This window comes from Coregonus lavaretus, assembly GCF_964263955.1.
Source record: "Coregonus lavaretus genome assembly, chromosome: 28".
Taxonomy (NCBI): Eukaryota; Metazoa; Chordata; class Actinopteri; order Salmoniformes; family Salmonidae; genus Coregonus; species Coregonus lavaretus.
The window spans coordinates 13945253-13960000 of NC_140015.1; the positions used below are offsets into that span (position 1 = coordinate 13945253).

At 43.1% G+C, this 14748-nt stretch overlaps 1 protein-coding gene across 6 annotated transcripts in view; it reads right to left on the bottom strand.

Annotated features, from left to right (window-relative positions):
• The window catches only part of LOC311104409 (G patch domain-containing protein 8-like), a 39826-nt gene extending 25452 nt beyond the window's left edge, over positions 1–14374 (bottom strand). For 2 of the 6 annotated variants that reach the window (XM_084146234.1, XM_084146230.1), the window contains exons 1-2: positions 2969–3046; positions 245–280 (exon numbers count right to left, since the gene is read on the bottom strand). Coding sequence is in view for 1 of the 6 variants with exons in the window: in XM_084146232.1 (XP_084002358.1) it covers positions 2969–3046; positions 14292–14336 (123 nt within the window). In the remaining 5 variants the exon portion in view is untranslated. Of the gene's footprint in view, positions 1–244; positions 281–2968; positions 3047–14291 lie in introns of those variants that run through there. The other 4 variants (XM_084146232.1, XM_084146237.1, XM_084146231.1 and 1 more) reach the window with 4 other exon arrangements.
• Positions 14375–14748: the final 374 nt, after the last annotated feature.

Below are 14748 nucleotides of genomic sequence, written 5' to 3' on the forward strand. Positions count from 1 at the left end.
AGAATGACAGAGGGTACTGTACACCGAATCACTGTGTAGTAGAGAGATAAAGAAAGAGGAGAGAGAAAGAAATAGTTTGAACATAGATGCATGAAAAGAACAGAGAGGAGAAGATTGATTGAGAGAGCAGAAAGAGGTAGAGCGATGTGAAGACAGAGAAAGCGTGATAGAGAGACAGTAAGAGAAGCGTTACAAGGAAACCCTAAAAGATGGGAGTAGGAAAGCAGAGCGTGCAAATACAAACCGGGTCATTGCTGCTTAGCTAATAGGGGCCAATTCGCTGCAGGAGAGAAATGTCGAACACCCCAAGTTGTGTACAATACTGTAACGTTCTGAGATAACTGTCCTATATACACACACACACATACAGTACAAACTCCACACACACAAATACTAAACACACACACACTTCCATCTCCAAGCCTACACCTTTTCTCTTCTCTTGCTGTGGAGTGGATAAGGCACCGAGTGTCTTTCCTTTCCCAAATCAGGTCAGAGCGGAACAATCAGACCACATCATCCCCCCCTGGTTGTGGCTTCTCTGGACACCTTCAGTAACTTATAGTAATCCTCAGAGGACACAGAAGCTACCAGGCAACTGAAGACAAGCAGGGATCCCAGCAAAATTCTGCTCCAAGGCATTTGCCCTGGATTCTGAACTTGACAGGCTAGTATTGGTTTTGCTGGTGGTAGAGTTTGGACACACCTACTCATTCCAGGGTTGTTCTTTATTTTACTATTTTCTACATCGTAGAATAAAAGCGAAGACACCAAAACTATGAAATAGCACATATGGAATCATGTAGTAACCAAAAAAGTGTTAAACCAATCAAAATATATTTTATATTTGAGATTTTTCAAATAGCCACCTTTTGCCTTGATGACAGCTTTGCACACTCTTGGCATTCTCTCAACCAGCGTCACCTGGAATGCTTTTCCAACAGTCTTGAAGGAGTTCCCTCATATGCTGAGCACTTGTTGGCTGCTTTTTCTTCACTCTGTGGTCAGACTCATCCCAAACCATCTCAATTTGGTTGAGGTCGGGGGATTGTGGAGGCCAGGTCATCTGATGCAGCACTCCATCACTCTCCTTCTTGGTAAAATAGCCCTTACACAGCCTGGAGGTGTGTTGGGTCATTGTCCTGTTGAAAACCAAATGACAGTCCCACTAAGCCCAAACCAGATGGGATGGTGTATCGCTGCAGAATGCTGTGGTGGCCATGCTGGTTAAGTGTGCCTTCAATTCTAAATAAATCACAGACAGTGTCACCAGCAAAGCACCCCCACACCATAACACCTCCTCCTCCATGCTTTACGGTGGGAAATACACAACTGGAGATCATCCGTTCACCCACACCACGTCTCACAAAGCCACGGCGGTTGGAACCAAAATTCTCAAATTTGGACTCCAGACCAAAGCACAAATTCCCACCGGTCTAATGTCCATTGCTCGTGTTTCTTGGCCCAAGCAAGTCTCTTCTTCTTATTGGTGTCCTTTAGTAGTGGTTTCTTTGCAGCAATTCGACCATGAAGGCCTGATTCATTCAGTCTCCTCTGAATAGTTGATGTTGAGATGTGTCTGTTACTTGAACTCTGTGAAGCATTTATTTGGGCTGCAATTTCTGAGGCTGGTAACTCTAATGAACTTATCCTCTGCAGCAGAGGTAACTCTGGGTCATCCATTCCTGTCGCGGTCTTCATGAGAGCCAGTTTCATCATAGCGCTTGATGCTTTTTGCAACTGTACTTGAAGAAACGTTCAAAGTTCTTGAAATGTTCCGTATTGACTGACCTTCATGTCTTAAAGTAATTATGGACTGTTGTTTCTCTTTGCTTATTTGAGCTGTTCTTGCCATAATATGGACTTGGTCTTTTACCAAATAGGGCTATCTTCTGTATACCCCCCCCCCCCCCCCCTACCTTGTCACAACACAACTGACTGGCTCAAATGCATTAAGAAGGAAAGAAATTCCACAAATTAACTTTTAAGAAGGCACACCTGTTAATTGAAATGCATTCCAGGTGACTACCTCATGAAGCTGGTTGAGAGAATGCCAATAGTGTGCAAAGCTGTCATCAAGGCAAAGGGTGGCTATTTGAAGATTCACCAATATAAAATATATTTTGATTTGTTTAACACTTTTTTGGTTACTACATGATTCCATGTGTTATTTCATAATTTTGATGTCTTCACTATTATTCTACAATGTAAAAAATAGTAAAAATAAAGAACAACCCTTGAATGAGTAGGTGTGTCCAAACTTTTAAGTGGTAGTGTATATAAGAAGTTTGCCTATTGTGTGTGTGTGTGTGTGATGAGATGTGTTGTAGAGGGGACTAGAGAGGTTTGTACAAATGGCCTTTATTGCTAAATAGCCACTGTGTAATTTAGCACCGAGGGCAAGGGAGGCAAACAGGGATTAGCACATTTCCACTACTAGACTCAGGGACCTCGCGCTTCCCCTGAGGACATACACAAATGACATTTTACTGTACACTGCCCTTTTAACAGAGTGATTGGAAGGTATTTAACTATAGACTGATAACAGTGCCTTATCCACTCCACTCTTTCACAATCTGGTGAACTAGTGCCTGGATGACTGAAAAAGGGCTAAAAAAGACAGGCGCACATTCAGATTTAAGATCTATGATTAAAGTCAAACTAAAATCATGAAAATATATCATATTCATCCAGCTAAGAGCTATCACACAGGAAATGGCACATGAAGCAGATGGCTTGGGAAGGGAGGGGTCTACAGTGATTCTACTGATTGGGTAGGGAGAATGGGTTGTCAAGGGAACACTGGACATGTCTATCACACAGGCAGTACAGGGTGAATAAAGTTTGCGAGGATCTTATTCCTCTCTCTCTGGACCAATCATCCATTCTCTCTCACACACACACACACACAACACGGTTTCAAGTTGGGCTGGTCCAAAAGGTGCAGGGGGGAAGGATGCGGCCTTACCGATTCTATGGGCTTGTCCAGGGACGCCTGCTCCAGCTCCAACTGGCCCTCTTCATACTGGTCAAAGTGATTTCCCCCCTAGGAGAGAAGACATGGGGACAGAGGGTTAGACACCAGACAGCTAACACACACAGAGACAGAGACCGAGAGCAAGAGAGAGAGAGAGAGAGCGCGAGAGAGAGACAGCGCAAGAGAGAGAGATGGAGAGCTCAGTAGTGAAAAGCCAGAGGGAACAACAACCAAAGGAAAAATGGAGCAAGACTGCAAAAGAAAGACAAACTGAAACGCAAACTGTTTTTGTGTTCCCTTGATGGAAGTGAAACCATTTCAGCTCCCAAGAGGCTAAAACACATTTCACAATTACACAGAAACCACACACAATCAAAAGGGAATGGAATGGACATGTTAAAACACATATAGATGCCTACCAAAGACATAAATGTATGCACACACACTGTTGAGATAAGGTTCTCTACTGCCAAAGTTTGACAGTTGAAGAGCACCATATCTTACAAGACAGAAGGAAACCTAATTTTCACCCTGAGTGCTTAAACCGGTTACGGTGGTACAAAATAATAGGCTAGAGTGTGTGTGTGTATGTGTGTGTGTGTGTGTGTGTAGCTATATTACCACAACATTTCAATGCCATGAGGTCAGTGCAGAGAGATCTAACCCATTTCACTACACTACACTGTCTGCAATGAGGGGCTAGAATTTATTGAGTTATTTGTATTTTTCAGGGCGGGCAGGATGCAAAAATGAGGCATCCTATTTGTATGAGACAGGGTCCTTGACCTGAGGATGACATCACGAGATGAGTAATGAGCGTGTCACTCCATCCAGAAGGTGGGTGTTGTATACAGTGCAGTCTCTGCTCCGAGACAAGACACATTACCCCTCAAAGCAGAGGCAGCAGAACGGCACAACGTGAAGGTCACCTTGGAAAGCAGATGAGATTCCTCTTTGACCTTCAGCCTGCTGAGACTGAATGACTGGAAGACACAAGGCAGTGTTCTTTCAATGTGTTCAATAAGACTGACTGAAAGCCACTGTTCCAAAGTGTTCAATAATACAGAGATCCTGAGCCCTATATCGCTTTGCTCCGAGTATATTTGAGGCTTGGGTAGTGCTGCAGTACTGACTTTATCAAATGGTTTTGGACGACTGAGGCAGGGCTATACGCTGACCTTTTTTTTTTATACAAGGAGCACGTGTGCGCCTAAGTTGAAAAATGTTAGCGCACACAGAGAAAAGTAGGAGCACAATGAAAAATATTTCAGTAAAATCGTCGCACTGTAGAGCCCCGTGAGGCTTACTGAGTTTAACACACAACCTCCAAGGAGGATCCATTTCTAATACCTTTTAATTACAGAGCATCAAGCCTAAGTGGGTTTGAACCTGCGGGACGTCTTTTGATGAGACTGTGATTGTTTGTACTGAGACAGTGACTGTTTCTACTCACGTACAGAGTCTACTACCGCTTCATCTTTACAACTGAGGGATTAACTGAAGAACACAGATACTAGCCTAACTAGAATAGATCACGCAATTCTAGCTCAAACCTTCAGGACAAAACAAGGCTTGAAATTCAAACTGATAGCCTGTTCCCTTATTTCCAACCACACATGATTTATACCACAGTAAAGCTTTACATGAGATCCAAGGACGACACTAGCCTGACCGATTTAAAAACATGTACAAATAACCCTCAAACCGCTGTCTGATCCCACTTTTCAGTTAGAGGGCAAGCGGCATCAGCGTGTTTGTTTCAGAGAATTCCATTAGGGAGAGGCAGTTCCTTGTGACAGAGCAGAGGGAGGGAGGGGGTTATTTACCAGCAAATCAATGGCTGCCTCTTCTCCCCTCCATTTCACTTCTGTTCTCTTTGCCTGCGTCCCAAATTACCCCTATTCAATGCACTACTTTTGACCAGGGCTCTGGTCAAAAGTAGTGCACTATATAGGGAATAGAGTGCCATTTGGAGACAACTCTTGATTTTCTGAAGTGATCAGAATGCCTAATGTGTAACGAGCTGCAGCTCCTGCCACAATGATCTCATCTCCCCACTGCTGCCTGCTGGTCCTCTCTCATCTCCCCTCCGTCTCGGGTCTAATTCCACCACTCACAAAAGCACAATAAATATTTTGGTATTAAAATAAATAAACATAAATCTAAACTTGTAACTGAGGGGTTCCGCTTCCACTGCAACACTGAAACGGATGCTTAACTTGAATGACCCCACATTAGGGGAAGTCTGCTGCTCAGACCGAGTCTGATGGTGGAGACATGAAAGAAGAGAGCGTGGCTGCTCTGAATACTGAGCAGTATGCTCTGCATTATGTTATAACATGCAACATGCCTGAGCCCCAATCACAATCTAGTCTAAATCAATGGGCTTTCTATTAGATGGGTGGGATGAGACAGAGGCTGTCTGTGTACACAGGCTGAGGCTAGGCCGACTGTCTGTGGATCTCTGGGTGTTCCCTGTGCAGTGTTGCTTGGCAGCGGGCTCTCATGTAGACCAGGAGAGAAACACCTGGCGAATACTGAGCGCCTGGGTATCCACAGACTACTGTCCTGAGTTAGGGTTAACCACTCTTAGCCCTCACTCATTCGGGAGGGGGTTACATATTTGGATATTATTTTTGACAATACATCGTATCTACAATGTCGCAATATTATTTTTTGCGCTAGTTGGCTGTACCTGCACCAAAACTCCAGTATTTTTCCTTCATAGCTTGTTCTCCATCTTTTTAAATAGGGAGCCAATTGGTTTTCACCACTTTTATTTCCATGAATGATCAAAACTCTTTTTCTCATGGCTCTCTTGTCCCTCTGCAGCAGACATATGGTGAGCAATGTTTGGAACATCCAATCGCAACAAAAAAATGATAATCACAGTATCGAATCGCAATACATTTAGAATCATGAGAATCACAATGTATATCGTATCGGCACCTAAACTAAGTATCGTGATAATATCGTATCGGGAGGTCCCTGCCGATTCCCAGCCCTACTAAGTAGCCTAACACACAAGCTCATGCACACACTTAATGTTACTTTCTAAAATCATCATCTGACAACAGTTAAAAAGCATCATAAATCCACTTAGTTTCAATCCAATTGAGCAACTTTTTATAATAATAATAATAATAATAATAATAATAATAATAAGCCATTTAGCAGACGCTTTTATCCAAAGCGACTTACAGTCATGCGTGCATACATTTTTGTATATGGGTGGTCCTGGGGATCGAACCCACTACCTTGGCGTTACAAGCGCCGTGCCCTACCAGCTGAGCTACAGAGGACCACCCTTTTTAGCCACATGACTCATCAGAAGAACAGTGGGCTTCCAGACTGGCAAGCATTGGAACATATGGGCTGACCTAGGGCTCCCCACCAGGAGCCACTAAGGCAGCTCTACAGGGGCTCTGAGGTCCCCACTGTGACACCCAAATCCTGGATGCTGCACCCTGATCAAATCATCAAGCCTTTGAAAGTGCAGACGGCTCCATTGTAAATCAAACACAAAACATTTCATTTTCCTCTCAACCCAAGTGCTGTTGAGTTTGCATGTCTAACATGGGTCACTCGGGGCATGAATGCCCAGTCTCATTGTCCTTGCTCATCAAGCCCCCTCCCCAATTCCCCCCTCATATTCTTTAACAAAAGGGGAAAATGCTGGCCTCAGCAGAATGTGAGGAATGAGCTCCGACTGGAGAGAAGGCAGTTGATAGGTGCCACACTTCCCCCCAGGGTCTGTATTCACCAGAACCATTCAAGCCCATAATCCCAGTATCCCATCCCACCCAACCACCACAGAGCTGATCAGGTAGGGGAATATTAGAGGTATGATAGACAGCTTGTTCTGTGGTCTACATTCATAAAACAACAATTCAAACCCCTCATTATCTCTGGGAAATCAAGCCAACAACAGCGTCAAGGTAGATAGTGTTGTAGTGTTGAGGTAGTGTTGTTCCCGATGGGAGAAGATAACAGACTGGGTCGCTGGGTACAGCTAGGAGAAACCTACTATGATGGAACCCAGGACAGCAGAAAGTTCACAAATTCTTAGAAACCCAAAGTGTTTGGAGAGACAATAGATAATGGAAATGCAGAATGCTCCAGAATGAAGGCAGCAGAGTGTAAACACTGACTACGACAGATTGAGACTGAGCAGTATCACGGCAGCAGACTGGCCTGGCCGGGGTTGGCTCTGGCCGTGTGAGGCTGGGCCGACCTCACCATGACTTCATGCCTCTGTCTTCCACTCCTCACAGGAGGTAGTGAAAGGGGGCCTCATCTGGCCTCTGAATGGCAGACTGCATGCTGGAAACAGCTGGTCTGGAGCAGCCTTCACTGGGCTCTGAGGCCACACAATAGACAGTGTGTGCTGGTGCTGCCTCTCCTAGTTCTAACCCCCCCCCCTCTCTACGGCAGCTGCACAGGATGTCCACACTAAAACAAATATTCTTAAAGTGCTGTTTCTGGTCCAGAGAAGCTGACGACCATGCTGACCACTAGGTAACCGACAGTTTGGAAATATAAATCTCGTATCATTTCCTTGTTCTACATTCTTGATCTGGTATTTTATCTTGAATCGTTCAAACAGATCTTGGATGAGCACAGCGTTAAAGAGCACCCAGAAGAAAAAAAAAAAACTTCCCGTCCAAAAATAGGTGCTGCCATCACTTAGAGAAAGAAGCCCCTAGTGTCAGCTGTCAAAATGTCTCACTTATGGGCTGCTAAAAACACTCAGGGCATGTGTCAAGTTAGACATGGCTTAAACAAAAACAAGATTGAACACAGGCTTATAAATATCAAACACCCCAAAGAAGCATCGTAGCGATGCCATGCATACCGCAGTGACATTGATAACTTACAATTCTGGAAACAGGAGTGGTATTGCTTTTGAGACAGTAACATAGAAACAGTCACTGAAACAACTCCTCACAGACACAAAGGAAACCTGTATTACCTGCTCATTCTTCCGAACTGGCCCGTTGAACAGCACCCCAATCCATTTCAGCTTTCCCCTTATGATCTAAACCAGGGGTCTCCAACAGGTCGATCACGAGCTACCAGTGGCTCGCAGCCCACCTATGAGTAGCTCGCCAAACAATTCTGAAGTACATGCAATTTTCACGTGTTCCACCGCAAACTGTCATAAACAAATCTCACAAGTATCAGACACCGCAAGCTCCCAGCTACTATCTAATCAATGCAACAGTTCTCATTATCCCACCCCTGGTTAGCCACTATTGGCTTACAAAGCCAAACCTAACACAATATATGCCAATTTATTTCCAGCAATATTGCCCCCGTTTATGGGAGTGGTGCACGTGTTTGTCTATCACTCAGTGTGTAGCCAGTTGACGTGATAACATTTACGTCATTTAGCAGACGCTCTTATCCAGAGCGACGTACAAATTGGTGCATTCACCTTATAGCCAGTGGGATAACCACTTTACAATTTTTTTATTTTTTTTATTTTGGTGGGGGGGTGGGTTGGGGTAAGGGGGGGTAGAAGGATTACTTTATCCTATCCCAGGTATTCCTTAAAGAGGTGGGGTTTCAAATGTCTCCGGAAGGTGGTGAGTGACTCCGCTGTCCTGGCGTCGTGAGGGAGCTTGTTCCACCATTTGGGTGCCAGAGCAGCGAACAGTTTTGACTGAGCTGAGCGGGAACTATGCTTCCGCAGAGGTAGGGGAGCCAGCAGGCCAGAGGTGGATGAACGCAATGCCCTCGTTTGGGTGTAGGGACTGATCAGAGCCTGAAGGTACGGAGGTGCCGTTCCCCTCACAGCTCCGTAGGCAAGCACCATGGTCTTGTAGCAGATGCGAGCTTCAACTGGAAGCCAGTGGAGTGTGCGGAGGAGCGGGGTGTCTTGTGGTTTGACAGAAATACTTTTCCAAAACCTTCTCAATTAAATGTTAACTGCAAAGTAGGCTTACCTGGCAGAAGTAGACCATGAGTAAGTATATCATTTACATCTATTAGTTATTTGCTAACTTTGACATGAAATGAACAGCCGCAGTTCAGAACCATTGCTAGACCAACACAGATGGCACATTCCTCAAGAGCTAGATGCTCAATTAAAGGGAATTATACTCAAATCAAAACGTGTTCGTTTTTTTCCAGACCTATAAAAAAAATGGTCTTCTGATGTGATTTAACCATTGACGTTGACTCAGAACATCCAATGTATTTGTTTCTCTATGAACAATTGTAATTTTAAGAGTGAAAAACTAAACAAAAAATCTAAAACCAGGAAAAATGTATTTTATAGGGGCCCCCTTAGAGTTGTTTATTAACCATTATTTTACCTGGTATATTGACAGTCAACATAGTGCACTACATTCTGTTGTACACTAAGGACCCAGGGAAGAGTTGCAGGGGAGAGGAGAAGAATGTTTGAAAGTTAGAAAAAAATTAGTAGCTCGTGATGTTTCATTTTTTAAAAGTAGCTATCATGCTAGAAAAGATCTAAAGTGTTCTCAAACACCTTCTTCCTGTCTTGCTCTGTCCATTTCCCTGTCTTGGTTCCCTCTATGCTGCCTGGCCCTTCGCCATAATTGAGGTGAGTGACAGGGAAAAGAAAACACACACAACAAACAAACTGGGATAAAAACAGGGCAGTTAGCACAATGTGCTCTAAACCTCATTAGGAGAGCAGATTTCTGCTGGGTTCAGGAACGGAAACACAAAAAACTACTTTCATAACAAGCATGAGACAGGGGCATGACTGATGTGTAATTTTTGCAGATGGTTAGATTTGCTAGCTAGGGCATGTGAGAGCAGAGCAGGGAGATTTAGGCGAGTTAATGGGAAACGGTCAACATTCAATTGCGCAGTGTAACCTGCAGCAACAACCCCACAATATAATAAATAATATATAATATGCCATTTAGCAGACGCTTTTATCCAAAGCGACGTACAGTCATGCGTGCATACATCTTAGTATATGGGTGGTCCCGGGGATCGAACCCACTACCCTGGCGTTACAAGCGCCGTCTCTGCCTTCTCTCACACCCTGCAAAAGAAGTGTTGGCATGAATATTTCAGAAACATCTTGAGCTAAATTAATTAATTCACCAAATAGGCCCCAGGTATTTGAGATGCAAGTATGCCACAGACAGTCATTGGCGGACCGAAGGGCAAGAGATAATTCATCAAAGACACAGCCAATAAAAAAAGTAAATGTAGGCTATATATCAAAGCACATTATTTAATCATTTTCTGTATCACAAACACCTTATATTTGCTGAGTTATATTACCTTGGGACCTAGCAACTAGCGAGCATTACTGACTGTGGCAGGACTCTTTTGGAAACACTCGCTCTGACAATGAGGACTCAATGAACAAAAAACACTACGCAGTGTACAATAAACTTGTAGTATACATTCATGGCCCTGCTCTATATAGCCTAGTATTTGACTTTACTATAGGGTGGTGACAGAGCAACACTTTGGCTTTTGCACTATTTATGGGCACCATATGAAAATAATGACCGTCCTTTCCATTACTGTATACATAAACCCAGCATGTCGCATGTAGACATAGCACACATTTCACAAGAGTTTGAGTGTTTCCTATGCTCAAGGACAAGTGTGAGTAGCAGACAGCCAAAGCTGCTTGTGGGGAGACAGCTCCAGCTGCCCACAAATACAAGCACAGACCGGTGCCAACTCCAACTAAAGTAGGGTACAGTAAAACAACACAGCCATGAAGGCAAACAGATCTTTGGCCAGACCTTTGGGCAGCTTTAACCAAAGGAAATTAGCTTGAAAAGTATGTAGGTTATCCCAATTTGTGGCATTGTAACATGATCATTGCAGTGGTGGTGGTGTGATGCCAAAATATAAGAAACTGGCACAGGACATGCACACCTTTGACAGTGGCACACAATTCCGCACAACTTGTCCCAATCTCTCAAACTCTGAGCTACTTTGACAATGACAACCATGACTGAAGACCAATGTTCCCTCTAAGCTGTGCGTGCAGTAGCCAGAGCATGCAGCTCCCCCTGGACTGCATGCAGAAATATCAGCCCACAGAGAGAAGCTCGAGATGGAACTTCACTCAACTTTCTAGAGCAGTGGTCACCAACCGGTCGATCGCAATCGACTGGTTGATCTACAAGGCATTCCTAGTCAATCACCAAACATTTCTGTAAAAAAGCCAATGATAAAGCCTTGTGTTCCTATTAATTTTTGTATTAGTCTCTGGCTGTTTGCAGTAGGTGCACCCGAATCAGCTGCCCTGCGCGCCCGGTAGGTGAACTGTTGCAATTTTGAACCATTTCATGTGTCTTAAAGTACAAACTCTGCCTTCCCAGTGGGCCCAGAGAGCAAATCAAGTGCACTATAGACCTAACGCTGGCCAATCGGATGACTCAGATTACCGTGTCTGGAGTGACGTAGCAGGCATAAAAGAAAACTACAGCAAAGTTGATACTGTGAGATTTTGAAAAATGTTAAACCATGACTAGAGAGAAACTGTAAATGAATACAGCAAAGAGATGCTGTTTTTATGAGTGAGTTCATGTTTAAGTTCTTACACAGCACTGCCAACACTTTGTATTCAACACTTTTAAGCCATAAAATGCGAGTTTTGCCTATTTCCACTCAGCGCTACAACAAGCACTGCAGCAGTAATGAATGAGTACGAAAGCGGCTTGGGTCTTTTTTAATATCAAGGAATATTTCACTTTCTCTGTTCATAGGAGTAACAAAATGAATTTGTACATGAGGCAAAAATAATGCGGTGCGACTCGAGTTGCGCCATCAGCTGGTAGACAGTGTCCCTTTTTGGTGAATGTCAGTGGAGGAAATGGAGAGCGGAGGGATGTTGAGAGGCGGACCCCCAGTCTGCTGCTCTCTCCCTCTGCTGAGACGGACCATCAGATGCAGGCACCATCAGCCCAGTAAAATAAAAAATAAAAAGCAAATGATTTAAATGTATGCTCACTCAGCTGTGCTTCACAAGCAATCTAATACCGACCGGTGTGATCATATAGCCTACCTCAAATTTTGAAATATACTTTTTTTTTTATGGCCCGAACAAGAACAATGCATTAGCAGGGCAATTCAAGCAAAGCCAATATCCGGTGATAATGTATTGGGCCTATAGTTTATTGCACAAACCTCATTGCTACAGTACTGTTTTTAATCAGTTAAGTTTGCATAGGCTTACGTTTTTTAAGTCATGTTAGATCTCAGGTTGCATTTTGACTCAAAAGGTTGGTGACCACTGTTCTAGAGTTTTCCCTGTTAACACTATCAACATTTCCCTTTATTGTGGCAATTGTGATCGAATCAGCACAATAGCCACTTTCAATGCAACATACCAAAACAAAACAAACTATGCAAGAGATTTTGTTGAAGGCAGAACGCATCAAAGTAGGATTTTATTGCACTGGACTGTGTTTACAGCATGAACGGTTGTGAGTAGATACACTTGTTTTGAAATCAAAGTGAGAGCTGCATGTAGCCACGTGTGCACATTTGGTTAATATCCTTTGCTAGTTAGTGAGTTATTTGCCCAAGAGCACAAAACGTGTACATTTCTAGACATCTTTGAAAAGCGAGCCAGATAAAGAGCTTTTTTTTATGTCTTAAGGGGGCACTGTTGTATTTTGAGACAGGCTTGAATAAGCTAAGTAGCCAATAGGCAGAGGGTAGCATAACTTGTCTGATTATCTTTAATAATGGTATGGGAATAATAATGCATTTTATTTTGTAAAGTGGTTTCTTGCATCAAACAACACAACATTTTCAGTCACCTCCTTGTCTGAAGGACAAGTGGATAAACAGGTTAATGTCAAACCCTGCATGTTTATTTTCAAAAGTATCATGGAATGTAGGCCTACATTGAACACCATACATTGGCTGCTACTGTAGGCTGAATGATAGAACAGCTATTTCCATGTTAAAATGTTATGGGATGCATTTTCTCCATTGTTTTTGATGGTAGGCCACTCTGGTTGGACTACATTATGATCAAATAGCCACAGTAGTAGCCTACATGGCCACTGTTAAAATGATAACTTCAACTGGGTACTGCCTCAGTGTTCACAGTAAACGCGCTCTGGAAGTTGCACAGAATTTTCACAAAGTTCAAGTTTGCGCTCAGCAGACATGAAATTTGCTCAGAGCCGAAAAAATTAGAGGGAACATTGCTGAAGACAACAACATAATCACTGGCATTTTTTAAATTCTAAATACTGTATGTATTCACTTGCAAAAGAGGCTCAAATAACACGCTGGAAGAACATCAGATTATAAGGGTGACGTCAGTCGCAGGCAGAAACTGGACAGGACACCAACTTAACTCCATCCTGTCTTGGGTTTCAGACAAGCTAAGCAACTGATCTGAAGACATTAATTGCATATGGTGATGTTAACAGTTAGTGTTGTTGTGCTGCCAGCAATACAGTTGAAGTTCTAGCCCAGTAGATGTAACATGCCAAGGAATGCGTGAGTTAGTTGGCATAACTGGTGAATCCGACGGCGACATCAGCAAAACACATATCCAGCGTTGTCGAGCAACTGAGAAGCGAATCCGCTAACGTTAGCTGTACCCTACTAGTAGTTAACAAAAGCGGGTGCAGGATTCATCAACAAGCGGCGTCGCTTGCTACAGTAGCTAACAAGCTGCAAACGATAAATGTAGTTAGCGCTAACGTTACACATATTATTCAACTCGCCCGAATGTTGCACAGCCAGGTATTGTATGTACATAGCTGGTGGCTACAGTACAGTATAAATCATGTTTCCCCCTTTCTAGCTCTGACTTTGCTGATAGCTACTTTGAGGAAAACTGTATTATGACTGATGTGTGGTTGTCCCACCTAGCAAGCTACCTTAAGATGAACGCACTAACTGTAAGTCGCTCTGGATAAGAGCGTCTGCTAAATGACTAATGTAAAATGTACATTGTCATTGTCAGCACCAACAATGTGACAGCTAGCTAGCTCGATGTAGTTAGCTCATTTCCCCAAGGTCACTCGGTTCACTTTGTCAAAATTACAAATATTATTTTGTATCCACTAAGCACGTGCTTAGAATTGGTAGTTGTGTGTTCAATCCATTGCTCGCTAGCCGAGCTCAAGAGCAATGCAACTCGTCGAACACTGGACTATCAAGTTGCTGCTAACTAGCCTAGCTAGCATACCTGCAGACTTCTCTAATAGTGCGAGGCTATGAACCTAACTAGATTCCTGATTCGTTTTAAAATGTGTTATTACGGTGCACAATTATTCTCATGATATTATTTATACTATATTGTGTTTAGTTGCTAAATATTTGATTACATTACCTGGAAATCACGTTCTTCGTTGAACCTAGAAAATCTGTCAGCCATTTTCTGTACGCAGCAGCTTCTTTCGTCTCTCCTCTGAATGCTGGACTTGGAAACGCCTACTGAGTTACCAACAAAGCAACTGTCCAATTGTAACTCACAAATGATTTGATTGACGTATACTTTCAAACAATGTAGCACATTTGTAATACAGTGTAACTTACTGTTATTAAGAGAGCACAGGCATATTTGCTGGTTCCTTAACCAGCAACACCCACCCTCATATGACAATCTAGGTCATTTAGTTTAGCCTACATTTATATCCCAAACAAATGCCCACTCATGTACACTTTGTTAGATTAGAAATAGTATTATTTTACTTTCAGCTGTCGAAAGAGAGCAGTAAGGTATTCATTACATTATTACTTTGTTATTACAGCTCAATGGGCGACTACACATTTCCACAAGCACTACC